The sequence below is a fragment of the Pyrus communis genome, chromosome 8, assembly GCF_041283825.1.
Source record: "Pyrus communis isolate YQ-2024b chromosome 8, ASM4128382v1, whole genome shotgun sequence".
NCBI lineage: Eukaryota > Viridiplantae > Streptophyta > Magnoliopsida > Rosales > Rosaceae > Pyrus > Pyrus communis.
In genome coordinates this window covers 8,081,751-8,100,342 of record NC_142572.1, presented here as the reverse complement: position 1 = coordinate 8,100,342, position 18,592 = coordinate 8,081,751, and the positions used below count along the sequence as shown (strand labels likewise).

The following is an 18,592-nucleotide window of genomic DNA, read 5'->3' as shown; positions in this document are numbered from 1 at the left end:
ATCAAAAGTGAGATCAAAATTGGAAAAAAAGTGGCAAAAAGTTGACAAGGAGGGCTCTCTTAATAATAGTACTAGCATTTGTCTACACACTTTGTGTGTATGAACACATTTTTTTAGAAAATGAGAAGAAAAGAGGAAGAGAGAGAGAGAGAGAGAACGTGGGGGGAGTGAGAGGTTTTTGTTTTGATTTTTTTTTTTAAATATTAGAGATATTTTAACATCACCTGTAGGTGAGATTTCAATAAAAAATAGTAAAATTTGAACCTATGAAATTACATTATCACCCATCATTTTTTTGTGTAATAGAAGACTAAGTTGTCTTTTTACCGTCTTTTAGTTGGCAAAGAGGGTTTCATTAATTAATAGAGATAGATAAGTTTTGCATTTTTAATTAATTTTTTATAATTTTTAATTATGACTGATGTCATCCTTATGTCATATAGCTTAGGGGCTAACCTGTCGATTTTTGCTTGGATGAGCAATTGGGCTTAGGGTGGGAAAAAGGCCCTGGACTCGTGGGGCGGGGACTAGCGGTTTAGGACTGGATCGGGATGGTTCCATGTATTTTAGCCGAACTCGATACTAAATTATTGTCCATTATATGACTTAGCAGAACTTCTTCTATTAGTATAAAAATATCAATGTTAAAAAAAAAAAAAAAAAAAAAAAAAAGGGGCCGGGTCTTTTATCATTTTCACTTTCTCCGTTACTCAATCTCTCTCTCTTAAACTGAATCTCCACGGCTCAGTCCTCCCTCTCGAATTTCGATAGCTGAGCTCCCTCCCTAAACTCCTCTGAAGTCGACCCCGACCACCACCTGACGGTCAATCTCACTAAAGGTATTCAATTTTAGGGATTAGGATTGAAAAATAAATTAGGGTTTTGTAGATGTAGGGTTCTTGATTTGCTGCTTGTGTATGAGTTTGGAATTTGGTTTGCTGCTAGTGTATGTATGAATTTCGAATATTTAGATTTTGTGCTATTGCTGACGGTCCAACTCAGCAGGCGTCGACTCGTACGCTCTGTGGTTCCGGAAATGGAGTTGGCGAACAAGGTGGTGAGCGCTACCACGAGAGCGGTGAGCAACAACACGGTGATAAACGTGGCCCTGGTGGGTGCGTTCGTTGCACTGAGCGTAAGGTCGGTGAAGCAGCAAAACGACATCGAATCGCTGGAGGCGGAGAAGGCGTCGCTCATCAAGTCGAACAAGGCGGCGAAGCAGACCTTGTGGGACTGGAAGCAGCAGCTCTTCGCGGATGCCGCCTCCACCGACTCCGCCCTGGTTCCGCTTTCCAGGCTCAAAGCCATCTACGGCGAAGCCCCAGTATCACAAATTGGTAATTTCACTCACTCTCACTCTCACTTACTTTGATTTTGCGTTTGTTTCTAGGGGTTAGAAAATTTAGGGTTTGATAATTGGGAAACTGACCGAAAGGCAGATTTGCCAAATCTCAATTTATGAAATGATCATAATCAAATAACAACGACGCATCGATCAAATATTGATGACATTGTAGCATCGATAAAATCCCCAAAAGTGATCATTTTCGCAATTGAGATTTGTATTTTCAACATTTCAGTCAATTTCTGTTGATTATTTGTGGGTATGTTCTGATTTATCGAGTAATATTGCTTTAGGTGAGGTTGTGAAGGAGGAATCAAAATCTGCTGCCCCCAAATTTGTGGTCTGATGAGGTTTGAGTTTTTTACAATTTTGGGACATTTGGGTTTCTGATTAAATGTGTCAATGTTCATAGATTTTTCTCAATCTTAGAGGCTTAGATGGATTGTAGACCAAAAAGTGAGAGAGTCGGATGAACTGATTCTGAATTTTTAAGTTGTAGTTGAAAGGGCTGTTTGGTTTTGCAAATTACAATGCTACAATGCACAAGAAACTCAATATTTTCTTTCGATTCCAAGCAATTGCAGCCTAGTCAAATGTCTTGCTTTCATTTGATGATTGAGAATTTGGACCGCTTGTGTTCAAGTGTCGTGCCATGGAACTGTCGGTAACTTTCTTGTTTTTGCAAATTGCAATGCACTAGAAACTCAATGTTTTCTTTCGTTTCCAAGCAATTGCAGCTGAGTTTAATGTCATGCTCTCATTTGATGATTGAGATTTTGGACCGCTTGTGTTCAAGTGTGGTGCCATGGAACTGTGAGTAACTTTCTCTTGCCGGACTTACGCTACCAACAAATGTTTATGTTGATGTCTAACAATTTAGGGGATGAATGTGGTGTTTTCATGAGAAGATGAAGGGGCTAAATTCAAGATTGCAACCCAGCTGATCACATTGTTTTGTTATTTTGTACTCACTTGATCAATATTTTCTTCATTATTTAGGGGAAATTTTAAGAATCAAGCTTCTGTGGTGTGTAATTAGAGATGCGAAAGACACCTGCATTCACATTTTGGCCTAATCTTGCTCCCCAAGTACTTTGTTATTGTTTTAGTTCGTCTTACTAATCCTATTAACAACTTATTACTTGTTGCAAAGTGAGATTGTGAACAAGCATCTAATGTTCGGCCACATTTAGTTGTTAAGATTGGATTATATTGGATAACTTGCCAGATCAAGATAGGTTGAAGTAGTGGTATTCTTCTTCGCTTGTATGTGAGAGGTCTTTAGTTCCGAATCTCGGATATGAAGAGTTCGCAACCACTTTATTCTCTTATAGTTATTCCAGTGTGTATATATATTTTGTTGTATAAAATAATTAGATAGATTGGTCTCAAAAGGAATTTTATCTTTGAAAGGCATCGTATGGTATTGGTTTTTCTTTTTTTTTTTTTGTTTCAGAAAAATTGATTCACTTTAAAGTTAAGTAATAAAAAAGTGTTTGATGAAAATAAAATACACTGCTTATTTAAAAACAATGACTTCTATGCAACAGCTTTTAAAAGCAGCTTGTAGATTGCTTTTGAAAATTGTTTTAATAAGAGAGCTGTTCGACCCACTCCACAACCATATTTTCCCGACCAATTTTTAGGGAAAAATTTAATGGCACATTTGACCTTTTGTAATATGACTTATAAAGCCCTAATAAAATTATCCTAGTCTGTTTTTTATAGCCAAAAGAAAAATAATAATTAGAGAAGACGAAGAGAACGCATGGCTTTCTTCAAATTGGAAGAAAAGTTAGAATAAAAATAAGAAGAAAAGGGAGGAGCCCAACCATCCGTTTCAGAAAACACACTTTCCTCTTAATCGTTTTTTTATCAAAATTTCAAAATTTTGTTTTCGAACTTCTGTTTCGAATTCAAATGTCGCTATTGAGATTTGTTAGGGGAAAGATTTTCGGAAATCCAGCAAATTCTTCGTCGACATCAATGACGAATGAGATGAGGAGGAAGACTGAGATTATTTTTTTCATAGTCTTGGGCGTTGTGAGGTGAACATTGTCGCATGCGTCAAGGGAGGCTGTCAACAAGCAGATGGTGCTCAAGGGCGAATTCACGATGAACAGTAAATGGGGTGCCGTCAAATTCTCTAGTCTATTATGAATTGGAAGGTCATGTTTGGTCGACCTGAGACGAACAAGATCGAACATCGGCTTGTGAGATTGGGCTTAACGTTGGATGCTCAGGTTTTTTGATTTGAAAAACCTTCTGATGTAATTTCTAGCTTTCTATTTTAAAATAGTATTACTATTTAATTTAGAGTGCGGGATCCTTTTTTTCCTTTCGTCCAGATTGAAATCCCCTGCAAGATTTTTATCGAGGCACATTATTAACTCCCTATCCTCTTTGATTGATGTTTTCTTTCTTATCTAATGAATATTGTACTTCATTTCAAATTCTAACTTTAAACTTTTGGAAAATAGTTAAATTGATTTGAGGACATTTTAGGAATATTGGTGAGTGAAAAAAGAGTGTTCTAATTTTTTTTATGAGGGGTGAGAATATAAGATGGAGTGTAGGGTTGTGGGGTGGGTTTAATAGCTGTTAAGCGGAGTTGAGTATAATGAATATTTCTAATTTCTGTAATACTCTCGTTGGTTTTAAAAAATAACATTGTTTAACCTTTTACACTCATTTCATCTCTTGGAGAGTAAAGTGACAACCAGCACTTAGCACTACAAACACTAACCTTACACCATCACTGTCAATACCACCATCATTGTTGCTACAATCACCACCACCACCACCATAATGATAATTGCCACCACTATCGTTGTCACCTTCACCGCCATCATAACCACAGCCGCCACTATTGTTACCACGACTACAACTACCACTACTGTCGATGCCGTTACCCCTACAACCATTGTTACCTTTACACCCCAACCACCACACTCCACTATAGGTACCACCATTATATCCCCACTTTTGTCATTGCCATCACCGTTGCCACCACCATCACTATCACCATCATCACTAGCACCCCCGCCACCACCACCATTGCCATCTCCACCACCCCCACTATAATGTCCCTTTTTGTCATTATATACATTTATATCATTTTACATATAAATTTCTCAAAGCTTTTATACTGTTTTTCAGACCACCTTTAAAATGCAGTTTATCAAATGCTAAATTGCTTTATTTTTTTATTTTTTTATTTTTAATAAAGTTCAATAGCAATTAAAAAAAAAAACGCAGTGATTTCAAACTGGCGATAAGTTATCCCAACATAATTTTAGGATTGGAAGGGAAACGTAACCAAATGCATAAAATTTGACACCAAATGCTCCCAAGTTGATAAAAAGCAAACCATATACATTTGGTAACATGTGGTTCATAATTCGATACAAACATTTGCTGTTTATTAGGAACATGGTAAATACTATATCGGAAGTTGTGGAAGGTAAATGGAGTGACTAGTCAGCAAAATGGTAGGTCACTCACTTAAATATGTAACAGCATTTTCTTGAACCCATCTAACATGGATTTGAATCTCATTCGGATTCAAATTATGGGGATCTTAGGGATCTTCACATCTTAGTCATTCATCGTGTATTGTGCGGTCAGAAATCATTTGATTTTCTATATTTAAAATTAAACACAAATAATACCTAACGAAAACTGGCCGCATGATGTACAATGAACGATTAAGATATGGAAATCCCTAGAATCCCCACAAAGTGGATCCAGAGAGGATCCTCTTCCATCTAGCATATTGGTGTATTTATGATATTTATAACATAGATACATAGTACGATGATGGTCAGAATGAGGCTGAAATGCCTTTGTAAATCTTTTAGGCTTCCAAAACAATGGATTGCTATGGCAAAGCCACTAAATGATCTTTTTTTTTAAAAAAAAAGAAAAAAGAAAAGATACATAGTATGATTAAATATTACTAAAATTATGAATCGAACATATAAAAGCTACCTACACAATGTTTCACTTGAAATAGATTGTGTCACTGTTTTGACCAAAATCACCTATTATGATGTTTTTTTATTTATAATTATTGTTTTTGTGTTGATCACTTGAGTATTGTGTTCGGAATTAAACTTTCTTCCCAAAACCTAACATTTCTGAAAAAATTGGAGTGAGAGCGGTGGCGCCACCCTTCTACCCATTTTCACGCCGCAGCTTGATCCCTGTGCCACCACCCAATCCGACACCCACATCTCCTGCACTTAGGGGTGGACATAAAAACTGTGGAACAACCAAACCGAATAGGACTGAGACAAAATAAATCGGAAAAATTTGTGTTAACAAAAAAAAGTCAACGTAAGTTGAAGAACTGAACTGAACTATTTAGATCGGCTCCAGTTCCAGTTTTTATGTTGGTAGAACTGCTCAGAATAGAACCAAAACATGATTATAAATAAATAATTAAATTTAATAGTTGTATGCATGTGTCATTAAATGAGTGATAAAAACCAAATTGGTTTCACCTAATCCGACTACACGGGAGCATTTCTCAATTAGGTTTTTTACTTTCACGGTTCACCTATTGAGATAAGGCACATATTTGAAAAAGATTAGATCAATTTCCCTCATAGATCTCCAAATTTGACATTCTGGTTTCAATTTCATATTTTTAGATGAAATAATCTTAGATGTTGAGTTACTTCCTGCTTTTTTCTTTCCCTTTTTCCTGGGCCTTTGTTTTAATCTCTTGGTAAGTCTCTTTGGGACTTAAATTATTGCATTTATGCTAACATTCTTATATCACAGTAAATGTATTTTATGTGTGGATGTATATTTGTATTTTGAATCTATATATGTACATTTGAATTGTGTTTCTTTTTTGTTACCTTGGAATCAAGGACATTTGCATTTTGATTTAGTATCTAAAAACGATTTGTTTTGCCACTCAATACTTCAGTTTAATAATATTCCTCTTTATTTGGAATCTTAGGTTCGAATCTTATGGATGGCGAATTCGATACCAAATCAGGCCACTTATTGTGTGGCTTTGCCGAACTCTCTCACTTCTTAATATAAAAATATCAAAGTACTAAAAAAATAATTTATTTTGTTTATAACTTTATATAACCATTTTAGAAGTCATATTTGAATTCAAGCAAGCAAAAAAAATAAAAATAAAAAAATAAAGAAAGGAAAACCAAGTTGAATTCCATTTTGATTTGATATTTAAATGATTATTATGTCCTGTAAACAGGTATGAACCAAGCCGAAATCGATGTAAACTGAATCGTATAGTTTTAATAATAAATTAAAAAAATTTCATTGAATCGAACCATTCAACACCCCACATTCCTAGGAGGATCCTCGTCAGATTCTTTTTGTAAGGATTCTGGAGATTTTCTAATCATATCCGTTCATTGTATATCATGCAATCATAAATTATTGTAAATTTTTTATTTAAAATTAAATATAAACAGTATCTGATAAAAATTAATCGTACAATATACAATGAACCTATGTGATCGAAGAATTTACGAGGATCCTCTCTTCCGACATTCGACCCCAATACCCGACATTCGACCCAACACCTCCTATTCGACACAATTTCCCATATTCGATCCAACTCCAGTTTCTCTCCCGCCCACACCCACCATAGAGCGGCGCCACACCTCCGGAACTCAAAAACCCTAAAACCCTCAAAAGCTTCTCTTCCGTCGTATACCCTCAGACCACCATTAATCTACGAGCAGACCCGTCGGCGAATGGGGTTGCTTCTCCGTCCAACACTTGCACAGCGGCTTGGTCTGGCTGCCTTCAAGCAACCTCGTCTTTCTTCCGTACCTTGCTCCTTCCTCCAGGTATCTCTCTCTAGAAACCTGCTGTAGAATTTAAATTCCAAATGATTTAATTTGGATTTTGATTTTGTTGGTGTTTTATGCCCAGAGAGGAAGAAGACATTGGACAAATTGTGCCGGTAATTTTCGCATTGATTCGGTAGGAAATTTTAGAGCTTGTTATGTGTAGAAACATTGATGATGGTGTGTGTTGATGGCAGCTGAATGTGATGGACTGTTGGATTATGATGAGAATGACGATGCCAAAGCAAGGGAGAAAGATGCTGCATTGAGTTTGGCTCTCTCACGGCTTTCCGGTGATTTTTGCCGGGAGTCTATGATGTCAATGCAGCGGTTTTCTCGATCAAGACGTCCGCCTGTCATCTCCACTGGCTCCTTGAAGCTTGATCTAGCTCTTGGGATTGGAGGATTACCCAAGGTACATCGACTACTCATTACTTTTTGATGGATTTTGCTATTAGTTACCGTGTATGCCCTGTTGATGGTAGGACGAAAAGTGCTGGTAGTTACTAATAACTTAAAATAGGTGCATTGAATTCATTTGTATTTCAATTTTAGCTGCAAAACGATGAAATAGTGTCAATTGTAAAACCCTAGTGAGAGATGTGCATTGCCATCTGCAGGGAAGAATCGTTGAAATTTACGGGCAAGAAGCATCTGGGAAGACCACGCTTGCACTTCACATCATCAAGGAGGCTCAAAAGCTTGGAGGTGTGTATCATCTCATTCTTTGTATTGGAAATGTCATTTTGCTCATCTTTGTTGAAACTCTGATCAGCTACTGTATATAGAGTAAATTATCTTATCTTGTTATTTTCCATTGTGTTTGTGTATATATAATATTATATAACTCAAAGAAAAAAAATTGCCCCCCAATACACGAAGGTACACACAGATGGAAGCTAGGAAGCTATCTTCTTATAGATGGAAAACTGAAATTTTTGTATGGTTGAACACGAGGCGAAATAGGAACTGATATCTAGTGATTTAGGCATGAGAGGGTAATAAAGTATAATTGGTGGACTGTATTCTCAAGGTCCTAAAAGTTTCTACCCCTACGTTCCCTCCATAGACATGCAACCTATTCAATGAGTGATGGCCTTGAATTATATTGTTCTATATTGTATATTTCAAGTCTGTTATTATATTTGCTTAACTTGACTGTCCCTTTGTCAGGACTTTGTGCATTTCTTGATATAGAGAATGCCATGGAATGTTCACTTGCAGAATCTATGGGTATAAACACCAAAAACCTTCTCTTTTCACGTCCCGATTCTGCTGAGAATATGCTATGTGCTGTTGACACTCTGACTAAAAGTGGTTCTTTGGATGTGATTGTGGTTGATAGTGTAAGTGATTGATACTCTGACTAAAGATACATCTACCTGTTTTTCAACACTAATCTTTTTATTGACCTTTAACGCCAATCTTTAAGTGCACCAAATATTTCTACAGATATCCTGACATGTCTACACTTATATGTATGCTATCATTTCTGTTTGAAGAACCCTCTGTCATTTCTAAGTTATGCTATCAAGTCATACAGGAACGGTGACACTTTCAGACTGTTGTATTTTAAATTTCACAATCTAAGAAAGTTACCTCTTATACAATTAGATAGACCTGGGAACCAAAATGCAGTGTGACTAACTAATGAAATATATAAACTGAGATCAGTTCAGTGTTGAATGAAACTCTTAGAGAGTTCATTATTGGACCTGTATTTCCTTTTCTTTGGTTAATTAATTTATGCTGCTGTGCTGTCATAGATGTAGATAATCACTATTAATCATTTTAAAGTCTTTTGAGGATATAAAAGCTATCAATTTAATATTTGGCATGTTTTGATATTTCAGGTAGCTGCCCTGGTCCCCCAGTGCGAACTTGATGCTGAAATTGATGGTGAATACCGAGATGCACAATCAAGAATCATAACCCAAGCATTACGAAAAATACATTCTTCATTATCCCATTCTCGTACCCTTATTGTTTTTATTAACCAGGTTATCACCACTGTACTTAAAAACATTATAACCTATTAATTGTCTGTTCAAAATTGCATCTTAAAAGCTGCAGAAGGAGAAATAATATTTACTATGTAACATTTCTTCTGTATCCAGATTAGATCAAGTTCAAAGTCAGGGAAAGAATTTGGACCTACGGATGAGGTTACTTGTGGTGGAAATGCCTTGAAATTCTACGCGGCAGTGCGGTTGAGACTTAAAAGGATACAGTTGCTTCAGACTGAGGAAAAGGTAAATCCTTTATTAGTTTAATAATGACATGAAAAAAATTATTGATGTTATGCTGCGGCTGATGCTACTTAATGCTTCATGCTGTTGTGCTGTTGGTCTCTTTGGATGAGCCATATTGCTGTTGGGCAATATATTGGTCTTATTTGTTTTTTGTTTTTGTTTATAATTTTATTATTATCATTTGATCAAAAGTGAAAATATGGTCATATTTGTTAAGACTACCTAATAGTTGTCCAAAAAATGACAGTTTCTTTGATGTTCTGAGCAGTGGGAGTACTCGATAAGAGTATCACCTGTTTTTGTTTGGTAAATGAAACAATAACTAATCGAGTAGGAAAACTGACAGAAAGGTAGATATATTCTTATAAGTTAAAGAACAAAATCAAAGAACAATAAGTAGAATAGTATAGAACTGCAAAGAGAAAGCAATAGAATAAAAAATCGCTTCTGCAGTTGATGTATTTTTCCATGAATTTCAGTGGCTGCAATCTCTTGTCCTTGCCTGAAAACTGAGTGCTAAGAGAAGAGAGCGTGACGTCCTTGACAAGTGAATGTGCATTAGAGCCACTAGTAGAGCTTTTCGCTTCACAGTTATGTGAACTTATTAAAACCACTATGTTTATTGTGGGTGTTAGGTTGATCTAGTTAGAATATGGCAGTTCTCTTCTTTATCGATGTGAACTTATCAAAGTCCATGTTGTTTTTAGGTTACAGGTCTTGGGATTTCTGTGCAAGTTGTGAAAAATAAATTAGCACCTGCAATGAAGAAGGCCGATCTGGGGATACAGTTCGGGAGAGGCTTAAGCTGTGAATCAGAGGTATTGCAGTTGGCTTGTGAACACGGGGTCATTGCCAAAGAAGGAAGCAACTACCTCATAGGGCAAAAGGTTTTTAGTAATGAACGTGCAGCTGAACAGTGTCTGGCAAAAAACGATGCGCTTTTTGATGAGGTAGTAACGATCTTAAGGAACATACTGTTTGAAAGATAGAGTACCTAGACGACACTGACTGAACGAACATCTGTCAAATGTGAGGTGTAAAATGGTGGAGTGATCTAGTCCCGTCTCATGATGCTACCTGAAGGTTTGGGATGACATTCCGGTTTAGGATGCAGCTAGCATTTCTGTCAAAAATTTGACAGAGGCTAAGTGCGAGTTCCGAGTTAGAAAAAATGGAAGATTTCACCGTTATTCAACGCCTCAAGGTTATCGTATGTAAAATTGTCGGAGCTGTTCCATGGTTTCCACGACACTGTCGACTTTCACTTGTATATAGAACCTGGATTACGAGTTATATTTATATCTCCCATGCCTTATGAGAAACGTGTCTCATATGATATCACACTTTGCATGTCTCGTAACAGAATTTTGGACAGAATTGTGATGGAATGACAACATTAATTTGCGACACCTATTTTCAGGTGTTACATTAATTGATTATTAATTTCAGGAATCATTTTGATAGTATGGGTCAATTTCAAGGATCATTTGTGATATAAACCCTTGAATTTTTATGTACTATTTTATTATAGATAGAATGGAAATTCGTAACAAAAGTGAGGGATATTGAAGAGTGGAGTAAGAATAGTGGGGAGAGATGTAGAGACGGTACAAGGTAGAGAATGAAAACTTGAAAAAACCAAAGACTGTTCTATGTTGTTCACCTTCGAAATTTTGGTTTTATTCATTTGTTCCCGAGCCTAGTAGCATATGTGTTGGATAGTGGCCAAAATTAGTGCCATGTTTTGTGGTTTTTTTTCAAAGCCATGTTTTGTGGCTTTTTCAAAGCAATGTTTTGTGGCTTTTTCAAAGCCATGTTTTATGGCTTTCGGGTGGGAGAAGGCTTGGATTAAGAAAAGCATAAAAAGAGATGGTGAGAGCATTTGGTAATGGAAGGGCACGGGTGTAGAGAGAGTTGGAGAGAAAAATAAAGAGAGCTAGAGTGAAAGATCTCTTGTGAAAGAACTCTTGGGGTAGAGTGAGGCTCTTGGGAAAATTCTGTGAGTGGGTGTACAAGGGATATGGGATTGGGTTATGTCGATTTAACTCATGTGTAACTTGTACTGTTTTTCTCATAATGAAGAGCAATATCTCTCCGAGGACGTAGGCAGGTTTTTGCCGAACCTCGTAAATTTCTCGGTGTCTTTATTTCTTGTATTTTAAACTATTCAACTGTGGGTTTGTATGTTGGTGAAGATAATCAGCCAAGGCACAACAATTGGTATCAGAGCTTTGTTGGAAGCTTTGGTTCATTGAAGGTTCAGATTTATTATTCACCATGATGACTACAAACATGTCGTTTTCAGTTGAGAAGTTTAATGGGAATGGCAGTTTTACTCTCTGGCAGATGAGAGTAAAGGATGTCTTGACTCAACAAGGCTTGGTTAGAGCTTTGAAGGGAAAAGATGGGAAGCCTAAAGAAATGACAGATGACCAATGGGAGGAGCTGGAGTCGCGTTGTGTTAGCACGATTCGACACTGCATAGCTAATAACATTATCAACAATGTTATGGATGAAGATTCTGCGCCTGCACTGTGGGAGAAGTTGGAAAAACTCTATATTGCTAAGAGTTTGACCAACAAGTTACATCTGAAGAGGAAGTTGTACAAGCTGAAGATGGATGAAGGCGGGAATCTCATGGACCACATGAATGTGTTCAATGGATACTTGGATCAATTGAGGAAAGTTGATGTTACGGTTGAGGAAGAAGATAAAGCCCTCTTACTTCTTACCTCACTTCCAGATTCGTATGAGAATCTTGTGACAACCTTATTGCATGGAAAAGATACAGTAAGTTTGGAGCAGGTGCAGGCTTCTTTGGTGTCTTATGATACACAAAAGAGGAAGACCATTGTTGATGATGGGCACGAGACTGCTTTAGCTGTTCAAGGTTGGAATCATGGAAGAAAATTGGGAGGAGGATTTGAGAGAGACAGCAGGTTCAAATCAAGCTCCAAAGGCAAGGGACCACAATGCTATAACTGCAAAGAATTCGGGCATAAAAAGATAAATTGTCCTTTGAGAAAAAGAAAGGATGATCTTGGTCCAGGTAGCAGCAATTTTGTGGCGGAAGACTTCGAGTATGCCCTCTAGGTACTCGAAGCAACACATCTCCTGGTGATGTATAGTCTCAAGTGTTGCAGGGGTTTTGCAGCAGGTGGAGCTATGGGATTCACAGGTGATGAGATGGTCCTGAAGAATGAGAAGTGTGAGGAATGTTTGTCTGGCTCGACGGGTGTTGATGGAAATGGGTGCATCGACAAGTTTCCAAGTTGCAGACAATGAAGATGAGGAAAACCTGCTGGAGGAGACGAGGATGTGTCGAGATCCTGTCTGAAGCTAAATGTTTTTTTTGCTTGCAGCAATTGCACATGCATTGGCAGTGACTGAATCGGAACAGGACCAACGAGGTTGATTCAGAGTGTGCATGCTGGTACGTAAGGCCAATGGACTTTGGTACAGTGTTGATTCGAGTCTCTGTGATGTTTTCGAATTTGGCCAAGGTGGAGATTGTTGGATAGTGGCCAAAATTAGTGCCATGTTTTGTGGCTTTTTTTCAAAGCCATGTTTTGTGGCTTTTTCAAAGCAATGTTTTGTGGCTTTTTCAAAGCAATGTTTTGTGGCTTTCGGGTGGGAGAAGGCTTGGATTAAGAAAATCATAAAAAGAGATGGTGAGAGCATTTGGTAATGGAAGGGCACGGGTGTAGAGAGAGTTGGAGAGAAAAATAAAGAGAGCTAGAGTGAAAGATCTCTTGTGAAAGAACTCTTGGGGTAGAGTGAGGCTCTTGGGAAAATTCTGTGAGTGGGTGTACAAGGGATATGGGATTGGGTTATGTCGATTTAACTCATGTGTAACTTGTACTGTTTTTCTCATAATGAAGAGCAATATCTCTCCGAGGACGTAGGCAGGTTTTTGCCGAACCTCGTAAATTTCTCGGTGTCTTTATTTCTTGTATTTTAAACTATTCAACTGTGGGTTTGTATGTTGGTGAAGATAATCAGCCAAGGCACAACAATATGCTTATAACTAAGCAAGGTGCTTTAATAGTAAGGATACACAACCACATGGTATTATGTGCCAAGAATATGAGGACATGTGTTAGTTCTTTTTTTCACATGTTTTTGCATCATTGGCACATGAGGCAGTCGTGACAGTGTACCTGTATCATGCAAACTACTTTTTGTTGCATGAGGTGGTTGAGTCTAGCTAGTCTTAAGCCTACGTGGCACTCTCAACCTATCATGGATATATAGGTAGTGAAAAAAAATTGAGGTTTTACCTTAAATTAATTGACAATATGAAAATTAGACGAATTACTTATAAGCACATGCAAGGTCCATTCTTGCTCATATATGGGATTCCTACTCTCAACAGTTAGCAAATAACAAATAATTTGAAATATGATTCCCATTCTCGTTTATTTTTTCTCGTCATCCGCCACTTTTCTTTGTCCCTCATTTTTCCCATGGATTTACTTCATACGTCAAGCAACAAAAGAAAAACTAAAATTGAAATGGTTATCAAACCATCCCTAAAAGTATGCCCTTAACTACCAAATGATTTTTCATTTTGAGAAAGCTAGACACGAAAGAAACTTATCTTTTCTTAGTAATTCATATTTTACCATTTAGTTGTAAGTTATCCAACCGAATGCATCAAGTGTGCCCAGTACAAATCGGGCATTCGTCTATTTTCTAATACGAAGATTAATATACCACGTGACACTATCCAACTACCATGCACAAAACAATTCTTTCTCACATGGTAGTTATATATGGAATCATCCTACCAAGGTGCGGTAGCCCCATATCCACTCTAGAAGGCAGACTGCGGCATGAGAACCTCCTATATATCTCCCATCTCGTGGTTCTTATCAAGACGTCTCTTCACGTGTGACGAGTTTTCAAGACTAACACGTGGACAACACAACTCGGGTGACATGGAGCATGTGTGGGCTTCACACATAACAACCCGTTCTGATACTATGAAGAGAGTTGAGGTTCCAACTTAAAACCAATTGGCAATATAGGGAGTAACCCAACTATTTGTAAGCACATGCAAAGTCTATCCTCTCATCAATGTGAAATTCATTCTCAAAAAATCCATTACGGAGGCCAGCACCGGAGTGATCATTTGTAATGCAAAGGCCGGGGTATTTGATTGGTGGAAAGTTCAATTCATTTTTCCGATCTTCGTCATGAGAAGTGGAAGCAGAAGCTGTTCGAGAAGCATTTCACCTGACTAGAGAACATGGAGTTAAAGGCGATAATCATCGAGAGCGACTCCAAAGTTGTGATTGACGCCAAAGAGACCTTCCATTAGGGGTATTTATCCAGTCGTTGAGGAAATTTGGCGGCAATCTAGTTCTTTTTAGGGGAAACTTGATGTAAGTCCAATTTTTTGAGCCAATAGTAGGAATAGTCCAATTTATTAAAATAAGTCCAATTTGTTATATTTAATTATCAATATTTATCTATTCAATGATAAGATTTATTATAAAAATCAAATTTCTTTCCAATTATCTCTTTGCTTATTTCTTTTTATTTATCTTTTTGTTATTTCTCGTTCTTCCTCCTACTTTAAACCCCATTTATAGATTTTATTTTTAATTTTTATAATCGACCTATATCACAGGTTAATTATATTTATCTACCTATATAACATATTCATTTTTTATAATCAACCTGTCACAGATTAATGTGTCTTACTTGTAGGTATGTTATGTTTTTTCTACCCTTTAATTAGGTTTCATATCTCACATATAGGTATATTATATACATTCATATATTTGTTACTTGAGTTAGAGTAGAATGTTTTGCAGATAAATTTATTTTAGTATATTAGTTTTTTTGTTATAAGATATTAAATATATTCTTTTGGAGTTGGAAAATGCATAATATTAGAAGATTTTAATTGATTTTTAATATTTTTAGAAAATATAAAATGAGTATAAAAGAAATAAAAACATATAATTAGATAACTGGACTCACTCCTAAAAACACTCTACGTTTTTGGACCTGGATCTAAAAGCCCCTTCTTTTTATCAAGGACAATATTGTAAATGAATTTAGGGTTTCGGATTTGTGCCATATTTATCCAGTCGTTGAGGAAATTTGGCAGCAATCTAGTTCATTTTATCAAGGGCAATATTGTAAATGAGTCCGTTAAACATAAGACTTCGAGATTATTATTATTTTTTTTTGGAGAAATTTTTAAGTTTATTTATTTATTTTGATCATGTTAGTTTTGATTAGTTAGAGTGGCTGTTACTACAATATATACACAAATGTAATCTTATTTTCAAATAAATCAATGAAATCATATTTTTTTTTAATATGGTACCACCTGCCATTGTCTAAAGACCGTCCAACTCATTCTTCCCTCCCTCTCTTGTTCAAATCTTCATCTTCTTCGTCTGGATCTTCATCTGCAATGGAGGATTCGTACAAATTTCAATCAATGAAATGATCAAAATCAAATTACAAAATGTTGATGAAATATTCACGAAGTATTTACAAAATCACAGGAAATGACCATTTCAATAGCATTGAATTTGTGTTTTAATTATTTCAACCAAATTCCCATGATCATTTATGGGTAATGTTTTGATTTATTGGGTAATTACTTAGAGCACCTCCAGCGTGGGCATTAGCCCTGTGGACAGGCTGCTCCATCAACCCAATCGCTTGCTAAAGTGATTCCAGCCCATTCTGGCTATTGGGCTGAGGGGGAGCCCGAGGGACAGCTCAAGCACAAACCCAAGGCCCGAGCACCTAAGGGGAGAGTGATGCAAGGCTGACGTCAGCCACGTTATAAAAAAAATTGCATCAATCGCATGGCTAACAAGTGTGTGTGGGGGTGCATCACCGACAAGGTTTGCAGGCGATGGGGCCCGAGCTGGACATGCTGTCTATAGTCGTTGTTGGGTGCAATATGGCACCCTCTCAGCCGTTGGATTTCAACGGCTCTTTTTTCTGGACCATTTTATTTCCAATGGTAATTTTTTTTTTCGAAACTCCCCCAACGGTTAGATGATGTGGCACAATCTGAACCGTTTGATTCTAGATCAACGGTCTGCGTTTTTCAGCTTTAAAAATTTTAAAAAAAGAAAAAAAATGATATATTACCGTTATGCCACGTGTCACAATCTGGAGGGTTGGATTTCAAATTTTCTGTAATCCAACAGTAGAAATTAATTAAGTTAATAGAATTACATAAACACATCAAATAAAAAAAGAAACCACACTAAATGAACTTAAAAAACACACCAAATAAAAAAAAAACATACTAAATGAACTTAAAAAACACACCAAACAAACTAAGAGCATTCTTGTTCCACAAAAAATTGTACTTTCGAATAATGACACGTGGCGTAATGAGACTAGTTAAAAATGCTATCTAAAATTACAAATAAAATTGTTTTTTATTATTTTATAAAATAAAAATACTAATATTTTATTACCTATTGTCATGACTATTCAGTTTCGGGATGGAGATGTAAAAGACAATTACTGTTTATTAAAGACAGTTACGATTCAGTGAAGGGGATTCAATTGCCAATTGCCATGAGAAGCCCTTACACACTGGAATTGCTCTTAGGTGAGGGTGTGAAAGCGGAATCAAAATCTGTTGCCTCCAAACTTGTGGTCTAATTAGGTTTGCGTTTTTTTATTCGTCCCAATTTTTGTGATGTTAGGTTCATCATTAAGAATTTGGACCACATGTTTAGGTAAAAGCTAAACTAATCAATAATTCAAATCCATGTATTTTGGTAAAAGAACACTCCTAATTAAAATATTGTGTTAAGGCTAGTGGTTTTAACACCATTTTTAGCCTCTGCATTCCTTATGTGATTACAAAAAAAAATGTAAAACATCGAGTTTGGAGTGTGGATAGTTAAAAACAGAAGCGTAACAAGTGTTAAACTCGTTAGCGTTATTCGAACTGTACATGAATCAACATAACAAGAACCCTACACTAGGAGATAATAATTTTGTTGCAGCAGAAGTGGGATTTTTTCTGCATAAATCGGAAACCTTAGAAGATTCAGGTTAAATTTAGAAAATATCGATAGATATTGGTGATTATCAGTTAAAAATATAAAAAAAATGAGGAAAGCTTACTAATAAACATAAAAGTTAGGTTTCATACTTCTATAAATCCAAATCAACCATTAATGTATCAATTTAACGTATAAACTTTGTAAAATATCTACTCTTAATGAAAATTTGCAAAATACAATGAAACGTTGATAGAAACGTTTAGATGAGTTAGGTTTCATACTTCATTTTGGCATGAACTTGTATCACGAGTAGTTTAGATGAGTTTACGGTAGATCATTCCATCGTCTGTCAATTAAGTAAATTTACTAAAACTCAACTAAATCATAACAATAACGCAAATTAACAGCATGATATGTAAATTCCAAGAGGAGCTTGTGAAGAAGCATGTACCGTTGGTTTGGCTTTTTTGGCACTTATTCCTTTGATATGGGAAATCGCCCATAGAGGAAAGAGCAAAAGGAAATGAATTATATGAAAGGTGATTGGATTCTGCTTTGTTCTTGGGAAATTGTCATGGCATTCCAAAATTAGCTTCTCATTGTCGATGGAATACCACCGCATGGTACATTCTTCAGCTCTTATTTCTTAAAGTATAAGTGGTTTATTATTAATATTTTACCACGTGAATTAGTTATAATTTAAGACACACACACACACACACACACACACACACTGGTATTTCACATATTAAAGCATGAAAAGCTTACTTTGAAATGCCAAAAAACATCTCACATGGATTATATGGGCCCGTTTGATAGTGTTTTTAAAATAACTAAAAATGTTTTTGGTTAATTTTTTTTTGAAACTAATCCTTAGTAAAAATTCAAGTGGATACTAGAAAAGCACTTTAAGTGCTTTCTGTAAGAAGTGTTAAGCATGTAAAACAGATAGCTTGTAGAAGAAGATATAGAGAGAAAAGAGAGGGAAAAGAGATATTGAATCTTTGTATATTGCTTAACTGAGAAGATATTACATGTAGAGGTATTTATATTGTTCCTCTTACACTCTTAACAAACTATATAACAGAACCTAACATAAGCTGTAATCTCATTACAAGTGTCAACATCTCACCCATTCATTCATTCTATTTA

The 18,592-nt window shown here is 36.2% G+C and overlaps 2 protein-coding genes across 4 annotated transcripts; both read left to right on the top strand.

The window, feature by feature from the left end:
- The first annotated feature begins 666 nt into the window (after positions 1–666).
- On the top strand, positions 667–1,923 carry LOC137718536 (uncharacterized). 2 transcript variants are annotated; one of them, XM_068458089.2, is made up of 3 exons: positions 667–839; positions 1,003–1,337; positions 1,639–1,923. In XM_068458089.2, the coding sequence occupies exons 2-3, from the start codon at positions 1,037–1,039 to the stop codon at positions 1,689–1,691; spliced, it is 354 nt and encodes a 117-aa protein (XP_068314190.2). In that variant the 5' UTR covers positions 667–839; positions 1,003–1,036; the 3' UTR covers positions 1,692–1,923. The 2 variants fall into 2 exon arrangements, with proteins under 2 accessions (XP_068314190.2, XP_068314189.2); XM_068458088.2 differs by having other exon boundaries at positions 669–839; positions 1,006–1,337.
- A 4,911-nt stretch (positions 1,924–6,834) lies between these two features.
- Positions 6,835–10,892, top strand: RECA3 (RECA homolog 3). 2 transcript variants are annotated; one of them, XM_088699290.1, is made up of 8 exons: positions 6,835–7,185; positions 7,271–7,301; positions 7,383–7,600; positions 7,806–7,893; positions 8,410–8,531; positions 9,039–9,185; positions 9,303–9,437; positions 10,145–10,892. In XM_088699290.1, exons 1-8 carry the CDS (start codon positions 7,090–7,092, stop codon positions 10,424–10,426), a joined length of 1,119 nt encoding a protein of 372 aa, XP_088555416.1. In that variant the 5' UTR covers positions 6,835–7,089; the 3' UTR covers positions 10,427–10,892. The 2 variants fall into 2 exon arrangements, with proteins under 2 accessions (XP_088555416.1, XP_068314126.2); XM_068458025.2 differs by having other exon boundaries at positions 8,359–8,531.
- Positions 10,893–18,592: the final 7,700 nt, after the last annotated feature.